Below are 19,666 nucleotides of genomic sequence, written 5' to 3'. Positions count from 1 at the left end.
CTGTGTGCCCTTCGGGCTAACAGCTTGCCTGCAGGAAGGGCTTGCTTACAAATAAAGCACACTGATGAAGTCACATTACCACGTCTCAGACTCCTACTTAAAACCATATTTCTAGGGACCAGTTGCAAGACTAATATTCCTATATGTGGTATATATGTAGTACATGGCTGTTTCAACATGTTGTTTGTGGTCCTTTACCAAATATGGGTGAACATCTAAAACACTGGACCCATGCTGAGCCCCACATCAGGCCATGGGAAGGGAATCTAAAGTAATACTCAAGTTACAAAGCTGCTCAGCACTGTATATTTGAAATAGGAACCCATTCAGCTTCGTATACAATAATAGTTGTCATGAGGCTATTCTGCACCTCCATGAAAGTCCTCAGACTCAGGGAGAAAAATTAGCATTTGTACAGTCTGAAGATGAGGTTGAAAATAGAGTTTAATTTTCTCTCATCCTGCTGAAATTGTTAGAGTCTCCAAAAAGGTGCAAATCTAAATAGTGAACCAAATTAAGTGAAGGAATACTCTTTATAGCCAGAAGGCAGGAGCTTGTAAAAACTGCAAGTATTTGTTGCGTGCTATGCATGTACTTTCCCACCATTGATGCAAGCAAGCTCTAGACCCTGATGTCCACAACTTAATTATCATTCTTTTGAGGGTGAAAATTAACCAATGCTTAAAAAGGAAAACATTACAGATCCTTAAAAAAAACCAAACCAAAAGTCAGCATAATTCAAAGTTTTCTTGGCTACCTTCCTAGCACCAGGAAAGCAAACTGGCATTTTCTACATGCTCTTCTTCACAAAGGCATAATTGCAGCACGAACTTTTATTATTTATTACATTTTGACATCTTCCAGTTTGGCATTGGCATTTAGTTCTGAATACATCAAGTCAAAGCAAAGTGTTAGCTGCCTACAGTGGTGATATCTTTCTCCTCTTCAGATATCTCCTCAGAGGTGGAAGATTTCTCTTTATAGACAAGGTACTTCACACTTAGTGTGTTCTCCAAAGTTATTGGCTCCGTTTACATTCTGTGGACTTTGCATTACGTTTTCAGGTCTCATTTTTAAATATATTTTGGTAATACCCCATGGACAATTTCAATACCTGACTCAGGCCACAGCAAACAATAAGTTTTTTCCTCCGTTCCCTCTCCCTCACTGCTTGTTCCTGCCACTCTTAATTGTTTCTTTAGTTAAATCTGTTCCCTGGCATGGTTCATCTCCGAGAGGAGTAGTGCAATTCTTTGGGTTGAGATGCCATACAAACATCCTAGTTTGCAACTTCAGTGTAAAGTGGTGATTTCCAGGCAAAGCTAAGGTACCTATATGGACTGTATAAGTGAGCCTGGCTTCAAAACATAAACAAACATGCGTCTGAAAGTTTTTCTGTGTGCATACTGGAATGCACATTTGGGTTGGGTAATAACATTTGTCAGAACACAGGTTAAAGTTGCTACATAGCCATTTCTGAAATTTTTATGGGCAGTTTGTAACACTAAAAGTTCTTGAAAATCTGCTTACATAGATTTAGTTCTGCTGTTGTATTTTGCCATGCAACACCAGCAGTGGGAATACTATAACAAAAAGCTTACAGTCTCAGACAGAAGCATCCCATGGGCAAGAACATTTTTGTCTGTAATTCACCATGAGAATTAAACCACTGTAGACATAAGACTAAGAGATCAAGCTTCAAGCTTGTTAAAGGTATCAGGGAGCTATATATTTTGCTGAAATTTGTAGCATCTTGACTTTTACCTATGGCTAGCTGGTCTCTAACTTTCATTCTTTGTTTTTCAACTCCAATCTGTATCGTACTACCTACCAAATGTATAAGTCATCACGAATCCAGGTAACTCCCAAACTATGTCACTGTGAAATTCAACCAGCACGAAGCTCCCAGTGGAAGTAAAGTCTGCAACCTTCTCTGTCCCACAGTAAGGGCCAACTGAAGGTGATGTAGGTCGGCTTCCATCATGTATGAGCAAGTAGTCATAGATGCATCTGTCACTATCTTCCAGCTCAAAGGATAACATTTTGAGAGATATCTGGAGAAAATACAAGCAAAGCACTTTGCTTCCAGGTTATATCCTTTTCTCTTACCCTTTATATGCAGCGAGCACAAATAGTCTAAATTCCTTGTGTGCAGGCAGCGGTTTTTATTCTGCATTTGCACTGCATCCTCATCCATTATTGTAATGCAAATTAGTAGCAAATTATTTGCTTAGTTCGTCAGCATTTGGAAGGGACAGGATTGATCTTCTACACTTTAAATTCTTTTCTGTAGAGAAATATAAAAACAGCACCTGTGCAATGTTTCAGTTTTCTAGTGGGAAGTCTTACCTAGGGATTATGCTGAACAAAGCTTGCTGGTACAAGCTAAATTAATGAGTTCACATGCGTGTGCTTGCTGAACACCTCAGATACCAAGATCCAGCATAAGTTCTTAAACTGGACTTTTCCGTTTAGATTTTTACTCTGAGAATGCCTGCTCAAAACGTGACATTACAGCTGTTACTCTCCAAGGCAAAAAGAGACTCCATTAGAGAACACTGGTGAAATCCACAAATGAATTAATCTGTGCCTTACCTTGTATCCTACTGGAGAACTGATGACCCAGAAGCATGCTTGGTTTTTGGGGTATTTATTGGGGTAGTTTGGAGAGGTGATGACTCCATTTGAGTCTGTGAAAGTATCTCCGCAATTCACTGAGGAGTAAAGAAGAAAAACAGAGAAAGGCACATTAACAAGAGCATTTTGGCAGTAGAAGTGAGCTTCCTTGTACTATATTGTATTCTTCAAGCCAAGAAAAATGTGCTACCATGAAAATCTACTGCTGAAATATCTTATGTCTTTGCTTAGTATTTGTATCAGCAGCTGTACTGAAGGAACTAAAACATGGCAGCTAAATAACCTTTGGAGGACACGAAACAGCTGCATCTAAAGCTATATCTGTCTTTAAAATTGAGTGTTACCATATTAGCATAGCATTCTAATGGTACTAACTTACTGCACTTTCAGAAAAGAATTAGCTCAAGTATTCAAGATTGCATTATCAAGCTAGATCTAATGCTCTCTAGAAATTAATCCATCAAGACTAATGCAGAAAGAGTAAAAATGACACATTTCTAAGAATTCTTCAATTTATGCTTTAAAAAAGTTTGAGCTTTGAGTTGAAATAAGGAAGTAACAAGTTACTTGGGTTACTGCCTTCTAACTGAAAGCATGTTGCAGCACAACAGAGTTTTATCCAGCAGTCCATAAAGCATTTGCATGTTCATAAAACAGATGCCCCTCAAATGACTACAGTAAGCACTGTGTTTCATGTAACATAACAAAAGCCTTTAATTCAGAAAGTGGAAGTTACCCAAGGTTAGAACCTCTCCTGTTGCATAAAATGCCACAAAACCTCGAATAATGTATTGCCCAGATACTGGCTGTACTTCTCATTGGTTGAAATTCCTTGTCGAGTTCTGCAATCTTTGTGCTCTTTGGCTGCACTGCTGCTATTCATTACAGTCATTGCATCAGTTTTATTCAAGGAAATTGTTCTAAAGATGTGAAGAGGCCTAGAAGAGGGTCTCAGAAGAATGTGAGTGGGTTCTTAGGATTACTAACATGAGACTCATGCAACACCCCATTTTCCGTTTCCTGCTAACCTTCGGCCCCATCATGGCCTAACCTTCTGCATTAGCAATTGCTACGGAATTGTGAAGAAAAACACAGAAAAAACCTACTCTTGAGTACATGTTCAAAATTTTCAGTTCTTCCATACAAATACTATCAATGCTGTTCTCCAAGCTCTGTAAAGGAGTGTTCATACCGCTGTTGTAGGAGGCTTTGAATCCTGTGGCTGTAATGCTCTCATCACTTGCAAACTCCATCAGCATTGTCGATCCAGATGCCACTAAGGAGGGCAGTGGCCCCTTCCCACAGTATTTGTCCAGCAAGACAGGGGAATTCTTGCTGTTTCCATTGTAAATTTTTATATAGTCAGAAGAACAGTCTGAGGAGGGTTGGAGATCAAAAGCCTCAAACTGCAGGAAAATCTTGAGAAACAAGAAAACAGATGTTGGGTTTAATGCTGTACATGGGGAAAGATTCAAACCATCTAACTGTTATGAAGTGAACTAGGACTTCGTATTCATTTTACTGTCTGTGTATCACTGAAATTTTACTTTCTGTATAAAAAGAGCACAGAATTTCACCTAGCTACCCTCTTACTGAGCCCAGTGATTGATGTTTGACTATTGCTTGTCTTTGAAAAGCCATCCAATCTTAACTGGATAGAAATCAAGTTAAATAATGCATCTGATAGTCTTAATAAGTCTTACGAAAATTGTTGAGACTGTCTTTTCATTCACTGTGTAGCAAAGTAAATGTCTTCGTCCATGGAAATGACTCCCAGAGGGCAGTCATAATAATGAAATAATGCTTGTAGCCTTGACACTGTGGTTCAAACCTTTTTTCTCCTAGTTAAAATTACCTTACTTCGACGGATGCGGATCAACCACAGGCAGTTGCTATTGTTCGGGTATGGGGATGGGTAATTGACAGAGGAGAACGAGCCTTTGGATTTAGGCAACACAGAGCTACAGCAGTCTGAAGGGAAAAACCAAACAGTGTTGAACAGAATGGAAATTGCACAAAAATCTTCCAGATACGCCTGAAAAGTTTCTCCAACCATTTGCATCAGTCAAGCTTGTAAAAGAGAAATGAATTATAATGCTTACAATTGTGTTGATGTTCCTCGTGTAAAAAAGTTACACAAAACCTGCAAGTGAAATAAAGCTAGTTAAGGTACTTATCTGCTTCAGCTGCTAATGTTTTTTTAAAGATAGTAGGGCTTCACTCATATTTTAGTTTACTAAAAAAGGCCTGGATCTTTCATGAACTTCTTTAACCTCAATCACAGTAGTAGTCTCAATGACATTAGTACATCAATTCCCATCAGCAAATGTGTGTGTATTCATAACTGTGTGCAAAAATCAAGCTTGAAAACTAGATTTTATCAAAGCAAAGAGGGGTGGTCACTGGGATAAAACAATAACAGAGACACTGAAGTCAAGCTACAGACCTAGTGGTTGGTATACAAAGTGTAATCTCATCTGTCTTGTCTTTCCACATGTAGTGTTCTTTTATTGCACTGTATAACTCCCCAAATTACAAAATATGAATATATCTGAACATATGAATTTGTGACATTTTTCTCTTGCTCCCTACTTTCCCTGAGACAACCAGACTTTTTGTCCTTTTTTTTAGCTCCTGAGTTTTTCCTCCTTTTTTTAAAATTTAGCCCTTTTCTTCCAAAACATACAGATCTAATTATGAAATTACTTAATCATGGTATTGAAGTGTGATTCATTCCCAGCCCCACTATCAAGAATAAGTATCATTAAATACTTGTTATCACTATCTTTGAGACCATGATAGACACTCAAGTTGTAAACTTGTCTTATCTGAAATTAACAGTTTGGGAAGAGCCACTCTCAGCACTGATTACCAAACTATCCACCTGAAGGAATGCTGATTCGCACTAATTACTTACGTTTACTTAACTAAATTCTAACACAATTCAGAGCAGAATTTGGTATGCTAATATTTAGGCCATATTAATATTTCTTGCTGTTTTGGTGGAAACTACTGGAATAACATCTCAGAAAAGTCAAATACCATATAAATCAATTAGCCTATGTACTGGGAGTCAAGGCAAAAAATGTGCATTGCAGGAGCATGTCTGGTGTTCTGCGCATCTCAAAGAATGAAGAGATGCACAACTCTGAAGAGTTCCTGCTACAGAGGAATGCCAGGTATTTCTAGACCTTAAGATACCACAGTGATGAGTTAAGAAATGCATGGGGCAAGGAAGTAGATAACTATACAAAAAGCCTGGGGAATTCCCCTCAAAGAGATGTTCTGATCACCCTGAATGGTACCCGTACTTACAGCCCTGCAGTCATTTTCTAACTGAAAGAAATCACAAACCTGCTGGCACTACTGATGCACATGACTCTGAGCTATCATCATGGCTGAGGATAGCTTACATGCTTTGCACCCTGCAGAGCATTCCTGAGATGAGAAGCTGACAGACCATGATTTGTCTGATGGTTTTGCTTATGTCAAAGAGCAGGGGCTAGGTGAGGATGATTCAGAATGACAGTGAATTATTAGGAGTAAATTGTCCTTCCCAAGAAGGCAGCAGCTTGGCACAGGAACATGTTTCCACATGCATACCAGCCTTCTTTTAGGGCAAGGGAAAGACTTATTGAAAGGACTGTGGGCTGAGTTCCTTTGGAGGATGTCTGACAGTGCCTACAGACATCAGCTGTGTAATGATTCGCATGCCTTCTAACTATAGCACTTACTGCACTTGTAGAGCTTGTTGATTTTAGCTACATCCAAGTTACTCAGCCCTTCTCTCTGCCCAATGGGTATCGAGGGGTCAGGAACTGGTACAATAGTTGGTTTCCCTGGAGTGCTGGAGAAATCATACCTGTAGAAATACGGAAATCACATTTCTAGATTACTTCTCTGAAACAGTGAAGTTCTCTAACTTCATAATCATATTCATGTACCACATGCATAGCATTTCAACAGAAAAGGGCAAGAAGCTTCTCAGAGACCAGTCAGTCTTCCCCGAAGAGGAAGGACCAGCATGGCAGTCATTTTGTGTGCAGCAGTGGAAAGCAAGAAACAAGAAAATGCTGCACTGTCCTGAGTGAGGAGGGCCTTTGCCCATGTCCTGGCAAAATTAACTGAATCCCACCTTCATGGTTCCAGAGGCAGAGGAGCAGGAGTAGTTCTGTCTCAGTTACTAATTGTTCATTTGCTATCTGCAATTTCCTGCCTCCTGCTAGACAATTTCTATTCCGTGGTTTTGTTCAGAAGTTGTTACTTGCTAGTGGAAATAAAGGAGAATGATATACGATACAAGCTTATACATTGTGGACTAAAATGCAACCTTAGACAGTGTTCACAGCTGAGTATGCGACAGCACACAACATCTTAAGGATCCAAAAATTTCCATCTTTCTTCTCTCTGCACCAAAATGTCGTTGTCTATGGTCAGCTGTTACTCCGTTAATGAAATCATTTAGACTTCAGAACTGTTTTTGATCAGTGACTCAGCAGAGTTAGACTTTGGACCATAGCAATGTCAAAGGCCTCTAGCAAGAGGCAGGAGTACAGTGAAAGAAAACATTGTCCTGATTTTTATTTCTATCCATATCGACTCTGTTTTCCAGGAATCCTGCTGACAAAGGAAGTATGCTCACCCTTAATTATGTCCATTTATTCAATTTTAAGTGAACAGCGAAAGTCATTCCCTGCACAGAGCAATTCCTTCTTCCTGGATCTGAGCAGAAGATCTGAATGCTGTTTGCTCCTTTGAAAAGGCATCTCAGAAAACAACTTACGCGCCATAGTGCATCACTGAAGAGTAGTCATAGGGAAGGCCCAGATTTTTTGAATTCACTTTTCCAAAGTTCCCTTGTTCCCCTGTAAGGTAGGAAGGCAACATTTCAGTCAGAACAATTATGACTGCTCTAATAGTACACTCCCCACTGTCATAATCCTAAGAGTAGCTTCGGATACAAATACATGTTCTTGTGAGATCTTCAATCTATCAAAACCACCAGAGCCTTCTGAAGCCCATGGGAACCCATTTTCACTCAGTCTAGTAGGTTTCAGAGTGTAAACTGAATCAAATAAGTCAAAGTTTTGATACAATCAGTGAATCCATTCCTCTCTTCAAGTACAGGTATTCATCTGTCCATCTTCATTAGGATGTCTCCAAATATATTTCAGTGCATTATCTTGAACATTATAAGCATTCAGCCTGTGTCCCCAAAGCTGCATCCATACCTTGAGAGGGAAATAAGGCTGACCACCTAGATCAGAAAATTCAGAGATATGTGTGAGTGACCACCAACCTATCTCGCTGAGTCCCTCCACCAAAGGGTTATAAGACTACAAAAGAAAGGGATACAGTTTGCCTGTTACTTGCACTAAAGGACATGTTATCAGCCATGTTCTGGCCTTGTCTGTGGTCAGACTCATCAGTGGTGACTACAGTCAAGTGATATGCATGAAGCAAGGGCACTCTGTAAGATCAGCTAGAAACATTCTGTCTGAATATAGCTGCTGAGCATCTCATCACTTTTCATCTGCTTAGGCTCAAAAAGCCCATATGAAGTAAGAAAGTGTTACACAGACATAGGACTGGGGCCCAGAGACACAGACTGCAATTCATGTCACCTACCGTTATTTCTCTCAGTTAGGCACTGAAGCTATTCATCAGGGCTCCCAGGATAGTCAGAGGAAAGGGAGAGAAAGAGACACGCAGTTGGAGGGAGTTTCATGTGACGGCACCTATTTCGCTGCATTGACTGGAGAACATGAATACGAACTGCACCCTGCGTCTCTTGTCCACAGTAAAACAGGCAAGCAAGAAATGTCAGAGTAAGGAACTGAATGCAGTCAGTCCGGCCTTGAGGCTAATGCCCTAACCACTAAGCGCTCCTTTCCAGTTCAACATCTGTACCTTCATTATTGTAACTAGTGGTTTGTAAACCACAAACCATCTGGACAAGAGTTCAGCGTTGGACACTTGTCAGAAAAATCTCTGGAGTGTGCACAACTTGGCTGGCAGGCTTGTAATCAGAGCCAGTCTCTTCCAGTAATGTCCTTCAGCACTGGTCCCAATGAGGGCTAGGAAATGTAAAGAGAAGCTTCAAAATCCTGAATTATAGAAAATTTGGGGATAAACATGACTCTGGAGCTTTTCATAGCTCGAAAACTCAGTTAAGGCTCGAACTGGTTCTCAACAGCATTGGCTTTCCTGACTCTGTTATGGTTTTATCTCACTTCCTCTTATCTGCTGTACTGACTTCAGAAAGAATTATCAGCAGGCACATAGCTTCTTTTGAGGTGATGAACAGAGAACACAATTCAAATGCAGTGAAACATTTAAGCATATGGCTACTGTTTGGCACATAAATGCTTTGCTGAATTGGTTTGCTAAAAATGAAAAAGTAACAGCAGCCTGGCTGGACAGAGGAACAGCCAGAAAACTAGTATCTGCCTCATCACGTGCCAGAGAGATTTGGCTGTCTAGACCTGCACATGTGTGGGGACTTAACCCATCTTTTCCACTCTAATAAATATCCACCTCTGCCCAGAATCTATCTGTAATGACTCAGAAGAGCCGAAAAGGAAGCTTTGGCTGAGGACTCTGAATACAGTTTCTTTCCCCAAAAGTTTGGGAAAAACAAGCTGAGTTTCAAGTAGCTAAGTGGAAAGCAACCAGTCAGGCTGCATTTTGTCAAAACAAAGAAGCAGGATGGCTTCCAAGGTGAATTAAAACCCAGCAAACATCCACAGCACTGCAGTCCGGGCAAGAGAAAAACAGCTTGTGTCGGAGAGCTGGGAAGCTGCAAAAGGTCTTGAGGTCTAGTTCTGCACCACTGAGGTCAGGGGGAGCTCTGCCATCAGCACTGTTAACAACAGTGTGTTTTTAGAGGAGATGTGTACTAGCAGTCCTCATGAACATAGCTGTGTTTCTTAATTTCCTTTTCCCTGCGTATCTTTGCATTTTTTCCCTACAGTGCTTGTGCTGCACACACTCTGCATTCAAACTCCCTTGTCACGCCAATCTTCTCAGCTTCCACTCCTGGTGAATGCTGTTAATATTGAAGATACACAGAATCACAGAATGGTAGGGGTTGGAAGGGACCTCTGTGGGTCATTTAGTCCAACCCCCCCCGCCGAAGCAGGGTCACCTACAGCAGGCTGCACAGGACAGCATTCAGGCGGGTTTTGAATATCTCCGGAGAAGGAGAATCCACAACCTCCCTGGGCAGCCTGTTCCAGTGCTCAGTCACCCTCAGAGGGAAGAAATTCTTCCTCATGTTCAGACAGAACTTCCTGTGCCTCAGTTTGTGCCCGTTGCCCCTTGTCCTGTCGCTGGGCACCACTGAAAAGAGTCTGGCCCCATCCTCCTGACACCCACCCTTCAGATATTTATAAGCATTCATAAGGTCCCCTCTCAGCCTTCTCTTCTTCAGGCTGAACAAGCCCAGCTCCCTCAGCCTTTCCTCATAGGAGAGATGCTCCAGTCCCCTCACCATCCTCGTAGCCCTCCGCTGGACTCTCTCCAATAGCTCCTCATCTTTCTTGAAGTGGGGAGCCCAGAACTGGACACAGGACTCCAGATGAGGCCTCACCAGGGCAGTGTAGAGGGGAAGGAGAACCTCCCTCGTCCTGCTGGCCACACTCTTCTTGATGCACCCCAGGATCCCATTGGCTTTCTTGGCAGCCAGGGCACACTGCTGGTTCATGGTTAACCTGTCGTCCACCAGGACACCCAGGTCCCTCTCCGCAGAGCTGCTCTCCAGCAGGTCTTCCCCAAGCCTGTACTGGTGCATGGGGTTGTTCCTCCCCAGGTGCAGGACCCTGCACTTGCCCTTGTTGAACCCCATCTCCTTTTGCATAGTTTTGTGTTCTTCACTTCTTCCCCCTCTTTTATCCTTTCACGATACTGTGCCGGAATCAGAGCTTGGTTACCTCTGTATACTTTAGAAACAATGACATCTGAAACTGTGGACTTCCCCCTGCAAAACTAGCCTAAGATGTTATGTGTGTCTAGTATCTTTGGTAGAACTACATGTTTTCAACTCCTTTCCTAGCACATCCTTTGCTAGCGTTTCAAATGTGGCACACCCTTGTTGTACAGTGGCAAACAATTCACAGCAAAATTACACCTTAGCACTAGAGCTGAAAGCTCAATAAAGAACAGAACAAATGGAATTTACTCATGGGATTAGCTAAAAAAAGTCTGGAGAACAGCGTGTTAGGAATTTGCAGTAAAAACAATCAAGCTCCATCTGGAGAAAAAGACAGATATATTTTCAGCTGTGCATGACACTGAAGAGTTGAATATCTTATTTGTTGAAGAGACTTACTAGAATTTGGTATTCAATTGTCCCACCTCATTTACTATTATTTTCTATCATGAACTAAGTACACTATTATCTTTTTACAATTGTTGTAGTTTGTCTAGCTATCTCATAGCTGTCAGACAAATTATTCTGTGCATCCTTTCTTCCCCTACTTTGCTTCTATGCACCACTTTCTTGCTTTCCCTGGGACCTCCTACCATTCTCTGTACCCTCCTTTCCCCAGAGTCTGGAGCTCTGTATATGCTCCCATGTTCCCAGCACACAGATCAAGGGCACATGCCTGAACTATTCATCCTGCATTCCTTTCCCTAAATAACATTCACTTGGTTTCCCCCTACAGATTTGCCAGTCCTGATTGCTCCCCATTGCTCCTTCTTTTCATGGCAGTGTATATCATAGTCTCCTCAGGGAGGAAATAATTGCAGTCCTTCCTCTCACGTCATGCCAGGACCCAGAATTTTGTGCATGCTAGTGGCTGCATGTGCTTCCATTCTCTTCACATTGACTCCCTTGTTCATCTACAATTTAGGCTATGAGCATTTCAGTCACTGCCAGTGACAGGATGCCTACCTGTTGCCTTCCGTATTTCCATGGCTTTCCCCAAAATAGAGTTGCTGTGTGATTGCCCACCATGATCTCTGAATATCCTGTTTCTCCCCACCTCAGCTAAAAGTCCCATTGTCTTGCCTCCTGGCCAAGTCTGTGCTACAACATTTTGTGTTCCTCATGATGTAGGTAGTTTGGATATAAGGTGAGTCTGGGCTCAAGACCGCAATCAAAATAAGAATGTAGAGCTACTTTTAGGCTGCATCTGCCTAAAAGGCGTTGGAGGACCACACTAATGTAGGTGTAGCCACAGAAATTCCCCTAGTACAAACACTGAATGAGAAATTCCATTGCACTGAATGCGCTGCTGCTGCAATTCAGCCAGCATTAATCATGATTCTTATTTGCATTGCTGTTCACAGAAGAAACATTCTCCTTTATCTGAAAATATATGTTTTCTCTTAAGATTTAGTGGACATACCTGCCACAATGTGTTCCCACATAATCTTGACAAACCTGTCCCGATCACTCCGGGCCTGTTCATGGATGAAACCCAGCGCATGGTTCATTTCATGCTGAATTGCTCCTTTATCCATGCAACCATTTTTCACCAGGCCTACTGCTTGACGTCCTCCAATTTTTCCAAAGTAAGACCAGCAGCTAAGAATAGGCAATCAATAACCAAAATGATCACATTCAGCAAATACAAAGAAATATATGCACTGATTATGCCACCAAGGGCCTCCAGATGTGGAGCCACAGTAGGGGACATGCAAGTAGTCACTGGCATGAGATATCTAGGCTTCCAAGAGCTGCCAGACTGTGCAAGGGAAAGAAATAAAGCCTTTGTGATGAGTATGGCAAATCTGAAGAAGTAAAATGGCTATATCAAATGAAGATGAAGCAGTTTAAGTAGTTAAGCAAAGAACCTGAAACAATTCTACTTCTTTAAATTTTTACAGTTAAGGAAAATATCTCATTTTGAATTGTACCCCATTAAGTCCACACACACATTTATTCCTGCAGCCTACTAACTGATGTAACTACCAATAAATGTAAAGAAAAATGAAAAATTGCACCTGCTCTCTGAATCTTAAATCCTAGGATAAAAAAGGGCAATTACTTAACTCCAGATCAAAACAGAAAAGAAGCTGAAAGACTTTTTGGGTTCTTCCACTCCCAGGAGACAGGGAGCTTACCTCTGCCCACGTTCAACATACACGTAGTCTGTTTCTGTAGTGCGATTTACAAACTGCACACAGGTCAGCGTGGAGATCTCTTGCAGAGCATCAGCAATCCAAGACCTCTCTGTCACTGCTAGAAAGAGAAAGGGGGCAGGAGAAATCTTCCTTGGTTAACAAAAACCAAGGTGCACTGATGGGGTGCATTCCTTTAAAACTTCACAGCACTTATTAGCTTTTTATCGTACAAGTATAATAAAAAAAGGGCACAAAGCCTTCAGAGATCTTCAAGTTGATTGGATTTTTCAGAGGAGATGTAAGAATTACAGCTGGCCCTTATGCATCTTCTATAGGAGACAGCTGATGGAAAGCAAGACTGGCATTGTTTCTTCCGTTAGATAGAATGGAAAAAAATGAAACCTTTTCAGATACAAATAATTGGATTAAAGTATCCCAAACGAGCCATTTGACCGTAGCTAAGAACCAGAAAGCTATTTTGTTTATCAGAGATAACAAATGACTGCCACACACCTCTTGGAAGCACTTTAGACAGCCAGCATTCAGAGGCTTTGAAGATCATAGTGTTTCTATTCAGGTACCAAATAAAGGTTGGAGTGTTTACTTCTGAACATTTTGGCCTAATTTGGCTTCCTCAGTTATGAATCTTCTACAACTGATTTGTATCTCAATTTCCTCATCTTTAAAGTTTAGAGAGAAGGAGGTAGATGGAATAACCCTCACCTAACTACAAAAGTATGTGCTGCAGTTCTGGAAGCACATGGGCAGAGGAGCAGCCTAGATAACGCAAAGACTGGGCTCTCCTCAGCTCAAATGATAACGCAGATTCCTCTTCCACAGGAACACGAATCAGGCACAGGCTGTACTTCACTTCCATGCCATTTTCTCTCAAGGTAAGATCTTTTAGGAAGGGTCTGTATGGAAGCCTCAGACCAGAGAAGCCTCAGCAGGGGACAGACGGATGACCTGCACAGCCCATATGAAGTCTTCTGGAACAAAATTTTCTAGATTAAGGCATCAGTCCTGCAGCTTTTTGCATGGGACAGAGCTACTGTCTGACTAGAGGGAAATAGTAAGGGAAAAAGTATCATTTGGACAACGATTGCTTTTGTTGCATACCACAGAAACAGAAAATAATAGAGAGTATTAGGACTGGAAGATCAATGCTAACTTTATAGCATCCATTTGCATGCACTCACAGAAATCAGAAGAGATGTTAATTGGAACCTTGACTAGCCCATCTTGTGACTTGGGCCATAAACAGCTCTCACAGTTAATTGCACTGCGTCGTCCTCTTCTCAAGAGGATGTCTCCTTCATACACAGCTATTTCACTACCTGGCAGATGAAGAAAATAAAGAGCACACAAGGCACTGAGAAAGCAAATAGATGTGCAAAAGGGAGATGAGAGGTATACAGTAACCAAGTTTTTGTACCTTTGGAAACTCGTTTCACTGAAGTTCATTTCCCAGTAATGTGAAAAAGGATTAGTAAATTAAGACTGAGTGAATCTAGCACTCACAATATGCTAACACTGTTTAGGTCTGCCTTGCTTCCTGGATAGAAAAGATTAATATTAATATAGATGTCATAGTGCAGCTATAATCAAAGTTGTGAGTAAATATATTTTAGCTTATGAAGTTTGAGAGCCTTCAGATTGGAAGGCTAAGTATTATAAGCCATTTTTCTCTTCATTAGAACTTGTGGAATTAAAGAAAAATAACAACTGACCTCTGTAAAAATGGGATGAATCATACAAAAGAAATTACTATTTTTATCATGCATATTGAATGCATGCAAGCTGTTAATTTCCAGGTTAACTGTTAATTTGACATAAGACGTTGTGACATGCTCCTCAGTTCTGACTCCAAAATACTTGAAATACATTTCTCACTGACAAGAGCTATTGGTTATTATGCCAAAAATGTACAATAGCCTTGGGTACAGCAGACAGGGAAGTGCCTTATATTACATATGAAAGAAATCAAAGTGAAAAGTATTCTGATTTGCTGAGACTACATATGGAAAAGAACATTCCATAGAGCAATTGCTCAATACATCTTCTTAATTTCTTTATCACGACAGCATAAATAATCACACTGAATGCAACTTCAAAACACATCTGAATTCTGTGAATTGTATTCCACTGATGCTGGAAAATATTTTCAAAGAGAAACATATACTGAATAATGAGAATGAGGTATAGAGAAGCAGCCCCACCAAAACCTACAGTTATTTATATAATAATTACAATCAAACTCACCTAAGTCATTGCTTCTTGTAGCTATCTGAAAAAAAAAAAAAAGCATATCTTTTAATACACGCTTATCTCCATAGCAGAAAACTTCTGTCATGTAGAATCGCCACAGTAAAAGTTTGTAACTAATTTTAACATGATCAGAGCAACTCAGCAGCAGCAATGTCAATACTCAGTATCTGAGAGCACGGACACACCTGGACAGGTTTAGTTAGTGAAAAGCTATAGAGAAATGCTAAATGCGTTGGCAGAAGGAAGTACTTCATCTTCAGTTTCTGAGATGATCTTCTTTGCTCTGCAGCTCAGTTCTCAAAGTTGTGGTTAGTTTACTTGAGGCAAGTTTTATGGGAAAGCTGCTGCTGTTGTTAACAAGTGTAACAAAATTAGATAACAAGAAGTATTTTCACAAAACAAACAAGCTGCAGGACCTCTCAAGAGAATTTCCAAGCTCTCATTTCTTATTTATCTTCAGAAAACAGAGGAAGTGGAGCAATAGGAAAGAAAATCCAGCAACTTTAAAGTGACTCATCTTTAATTCTAAGAAGAACCCACCAGCTGCTGCAGGTCCCCTCACTGCTGACCAAGGGACAGGATATCCTGTAGCAGTCTGTTTACAGCAAAACTCAATGTCAAGGAACCCTTTGATCCCTCCACACTGGCTACCTGTTCTAGAAACCCCTTACCTTGCTGCCAGGAGCAACCCCGCTCTGCAGAGCCCATCTGTCAGCCTGCCTGCTCTGTGCACAGCTCTCAGCCAGCATTGCTGGCCTGGAGCACTGGAAATCTGTTGGAGCCAGAGATAAATTTGATTATTGGTTGAAATTGTTCTTCCAATTCCATATCTTGCAACAGAACCATCACTGGCAGTGATTGTGTGTCTTTCTGGAGTCTGCAAATAAATAAAACCACCACCTCCCAGAGTCTTGGCTTCCCACCTTCTGGGAAGCCCTCCTTCCTTTGATGTGCAATAATAGAAATAAGCCTAGAAATGCAGGCTGAATCCTAGAAAACCCACACTGTAAGAGTAAGCTACGTAATGGGAATATTCATGTTGCAGCCACATGAGCACCACCATAGGCAGGCAGATGTTGCTTTCTCCTCCCAGCTTCAGTGCCTGCACAAATACCTAGGTGCTCTAGAAAATCCTAAGGAATTGCTGCATCAGCTCTTTAAGAAGCAAGCAAGAAAATCTTTAGCAACATTCAGAGGAGTCTGTGTTATTCACAGCAGATCGAAATGGCAGAGGGTGCCTTTCCAGATAGATGTATGGGCTGTTCTTTTGTTTTTAAGGAGTACTTTGCTAGGAAAATTTTAGCTGATATTATGTAAAGCTTTACTACTAATATTTTACCCTACTAATATTTTGTTCTTAAATGTTCTAAAATATTCTACATTTCTGTGACTTCCACAATTTGCCTACAGTCATAATTTCCATGTAGATTATACTGCAGTAACAAGGTGCAGACATAAAGGGCCCTGTTCGCTTTGGCTGATAAGAGGATGAAGTTCAGAAGTCCTCATTAGTTTGTTACACCAATAACCAGAGGTCCTCCCATACAGTTCTGAGCAACCTCCGTGCCTGTTCAAGATGAGATGCAAAAGAGAGACAGAGGGAGTCACAGGAGCACATTTTTGCTGCTACACATCACAAAATGACAGGGGAGAGCAGAAGTTATTAGACAATAAAAGCAAGAGAACAAGACAAGATCACGGTGCATAGCTTGGAGCTGGGTCACTCCAGGTGTGCAGAAAAGGAGGGATGCAAGAGCCCTTTGAAGTTCTGCCATGCAGATTTGCATATCCATTCAGTGGAAGGATGTAATACTTTACTGACTCCAGTTGCAGACCACAGATCAGAGTAACCCTTGAGTCAGGAGATTTATCCCATGGTTTAATTCATTTTACTGACTGGCAGAAAGAATTGGGTATTTTTCAAGGGTAATTAATAGATCAAAGTCTTATATCACCTGATAAACACGTTATCGGATGTTGTCTCGTAGATGCAAATTTCCTTTTTGATGCTGCTTCTCTACATTGTCTGCTTTGATATCCTAGCAGAATAATGTTCAGGTCTTGGTCTCATTAGCTATCCAAATAATTTGATTACACAGCTGTAACTTCATTCTTTCTCCTGTACGCCTTTTCTTACGCTGTCTTTTGACATTTTTCATTCTTAGCCACACTGTCCTTGATCTGCCAGATATTATCTCATTCCTGTTTGTTAGTAATTTTAATATGATGTTTACTGCATTCTTAGTGATGGTTACTTAGTTTCACCTTCATTCCATGGCAGGGAATGAGCACTTCTTTCACCATGTAATACAAGACCCTCTTGGCATAATATTAAATGACAAAGTTAGAAAAACCAAACACTTATTGGTGTTTAAGTGTAGGTTTTTACCTAGCTCTGTATCAGTAACAGTTATCATCAGAAGCAACAGGAACAGTAAGTCCAGTGATCTTTCCATAACGAGAAAGCACAGAGGGCTCTTCCCCTGGCTAAAGCACTACAGTGCATGAACCTCAAGGGAAACAAAATTCAGGAGAGCGAAAGGCCATGTGGTTGTCTAAGGACCCAGTGAAATATCACTCTAATGCTCTGTTTCTCAGCTGTTCACACCAAAGGTTATGCCGACAATTGCTGGTGAACAAGCTGGCTTAACTAAGCTACATGTTCTCCTTAAGAAGCTTATTACTTTTCAGGAGGCTTCACGGCATCTCTAGATGTTTAAACAGATCAATTGTCTGTACTACATTAAGAGTCCTAATTTTTTATTTAAGTCACAATCATAGAAAGTATTGCCATTAAAAGTTGACAATTCTTTTTAAACTTGTTTTTTGTGATGCTGCACTTGGACAGAAATCAGATTCTGCTGAAGAGCATTTTAAAATAACTTTGCATTCATTAAATGAAACCATTATACTATAACAAGATGAAAACAGTTAAATAATAAAAACATGCACAAAACTTCCTTTGTGTTTAAAATGATGTTATTAAACAGTCAGCTGTTTACAGATATTGTGTCCTTCAAGATGCTAGGATTAGTGAAAGCATGCATTCATGCCTCATTATTTACCGACTGGGAGAAGACAATGAGCTTTCCCACTTTTCATTTGCCAGTTAGTTAATGAGTTTAGAATAATTAAATCATTGACCTTGATCAAGTGCAATAAAAATGTTTTGGCTTTTGCAGAAAAGGTCAAAATGACAAAAATAAGATTTTGGAAATCTGGTCCTTGATGTCTAGTCCTTTGTCCCAGTTAGCAGACAGCAAAAGCAAGCCTTTCGTAGAAAAGATTACTATCGAGCTTATATGCTTGATACAGAAACACTTGAATGATACTTTTAATATAATTAGTCGATTTTTGTGTAGGTTAGAGTATCTTATGCCATAGCATGTATTGACATATTTCCACATTTTAAGTACGTTTGTATTTAAATGAAACATTTATTCTTTAAAAGAAAAAATCTCCACTGTAAATACTGAAATGCATTGAAATTAGTTTGAAACCAGTGAGTGTTTGGACTCTGTTCCTCCTAAACCACTCCTGCAGCAGTGTGATCTCTGCTGTTTTACCACCATTTATCTTTTACCTTTCCAGTGTCAGAATGATGCCATAATGTTAGAAAGGATTGGTGCAAGTCCAAAGACTCTGCACTGGAGATAACTGCAGGTGCCAGTGAGCCTTAATCTGAGATGATGGCTAGAGACAAGAACCAGCTGAAACTTTAGCAGCTAACTTGGTTTTGTCTGGTTTGCAGTAGCTGTAGGCTGAGGAGAACGTCAGTATAGTTTTTGAACTTGATGCACGAGGAAAGCTGGGTTCCTGGAGACAAGCTACAAAGGTTGGTTTCCGTATTTGAGTATCTAAGTACCCAAGGGCTGAGCCAGATGGGACTGGCTGGTCTATAGCTTTTCTGGTTCTGATAAAATCTGACCTGAAACCAGTGTCCAACTGCAAACATCACCTTAATGCTTTGTTTTATTCGCAAGTTGTTCAGGCACATAACAGAAGTCCTGATCTAATGCTGCTCTCTAGTGGTTTGCCATTTGTGCAAGTGGGACACGTTTCCAGAAACAGTCAGGAACTCCCCATCACCACTCACAGCCTTTTTACTCCTTTGACCCCCATCTGCACAGTATCGAGCAGTAATTGCTTCCTGCAGAACATGCTTGCACGCATGAATAGTCTGTCCTGTAGTCTGTGCTGAGAAGTGATGCATGAGTTTTAGCCTGAACCACCTCAAAACTTTGTTTTAGCAGCTGCAGCTTATTACTTCACTATTCACCTTCTCCAGATACTTTTAGGTTATACATACAGATGCCACAATAAATTTCTGAGGTTCTCTGACGACTCATGAGGAAAACAAGCCATTTACCTGCACCTTTTTCCTTAAAAGATTTTTAAATCTTACTATTTACTTTATTGATGAGTCCTCCTAAAAGCTTTTGGAAAGCTTATACTCCAGAGCCAATTACTCTTCTGTCTCTGCACTAGCTCCACTTTGACTTCATGACATAGGTCACTGCCCCATTCCCTGCTTTGCCTTGAAAGAGAACCAAGACAAATGGCCAGGGGGGAGCAGCAAGGCATTGAATCACATCCAGAAGCTAAAGGCAGAGACGAGACTAAAGACAAAGATACAACATAGGTCTAAGACAAGACTGGACATATGTACTCCTCCAACACAGCCCAAGAA

General features: G+C 40.7%; 1 protein-coding gene across 1 annotated transcript; it reads right to left on the bottom strand.

Moving 5' to 3' along the window:
• Positions 1–1,724: 1,724 nt before the first annotated feature.
• LOC104328157 (embryonic protein UVS.2) lies at positions 1,725–15,236 on the bottom strand. The gene is made up of 11 exons (XM_009933144.2): positions 15,162–15,236; positions 14,971–14,995; positions 13,908–14,045; positions 12,709–12,826; positions 11,991–12,169; positions 7,421–7,502; positions 6,372–6,499; positions 4,493–4,608; positions 3,830–4,055; positions 2,596–2,714; positions 1,725–2,054 (listed from the first exon to the last, which is right to left on the bottom strand). Exons 1-11 carry the CDS (start codon positions 15,228–15,230, stop codon positions 1,824–1,826), a joined length of 1,431 nt encoding a protein of 476 aa, XP_009931446.2. The 5' UTR covers positions 15,231–15,236; the 3' UTR covers positions 1,725–1,823.
• Positions 15,237–19,666: the final 4,430 nt, after the last annotated feature.

This window comes from Opisthocomus hoazin, chromosome 7 (genome assembly GCF_030867145.1).
Source record: "Opisthocomus hoazin isolate bOpiHoa1 chromosome 7, bOpiHoa1.hap1, whole genome shotgun sequence".
In the NCBI taxonomy this organism is placed as follows: domain Eukaryota; kingdom Metazoa; phylum Chordata; class Aves; order Opisthocomiformes; family Opisthocomidae; genus Opisthocomus; species Opisthocomus hoazin.
Note: the sequence above shows the minus strand (reverse complement) of the source record. Positions and strands in the feature narration are given on the sequence as shown.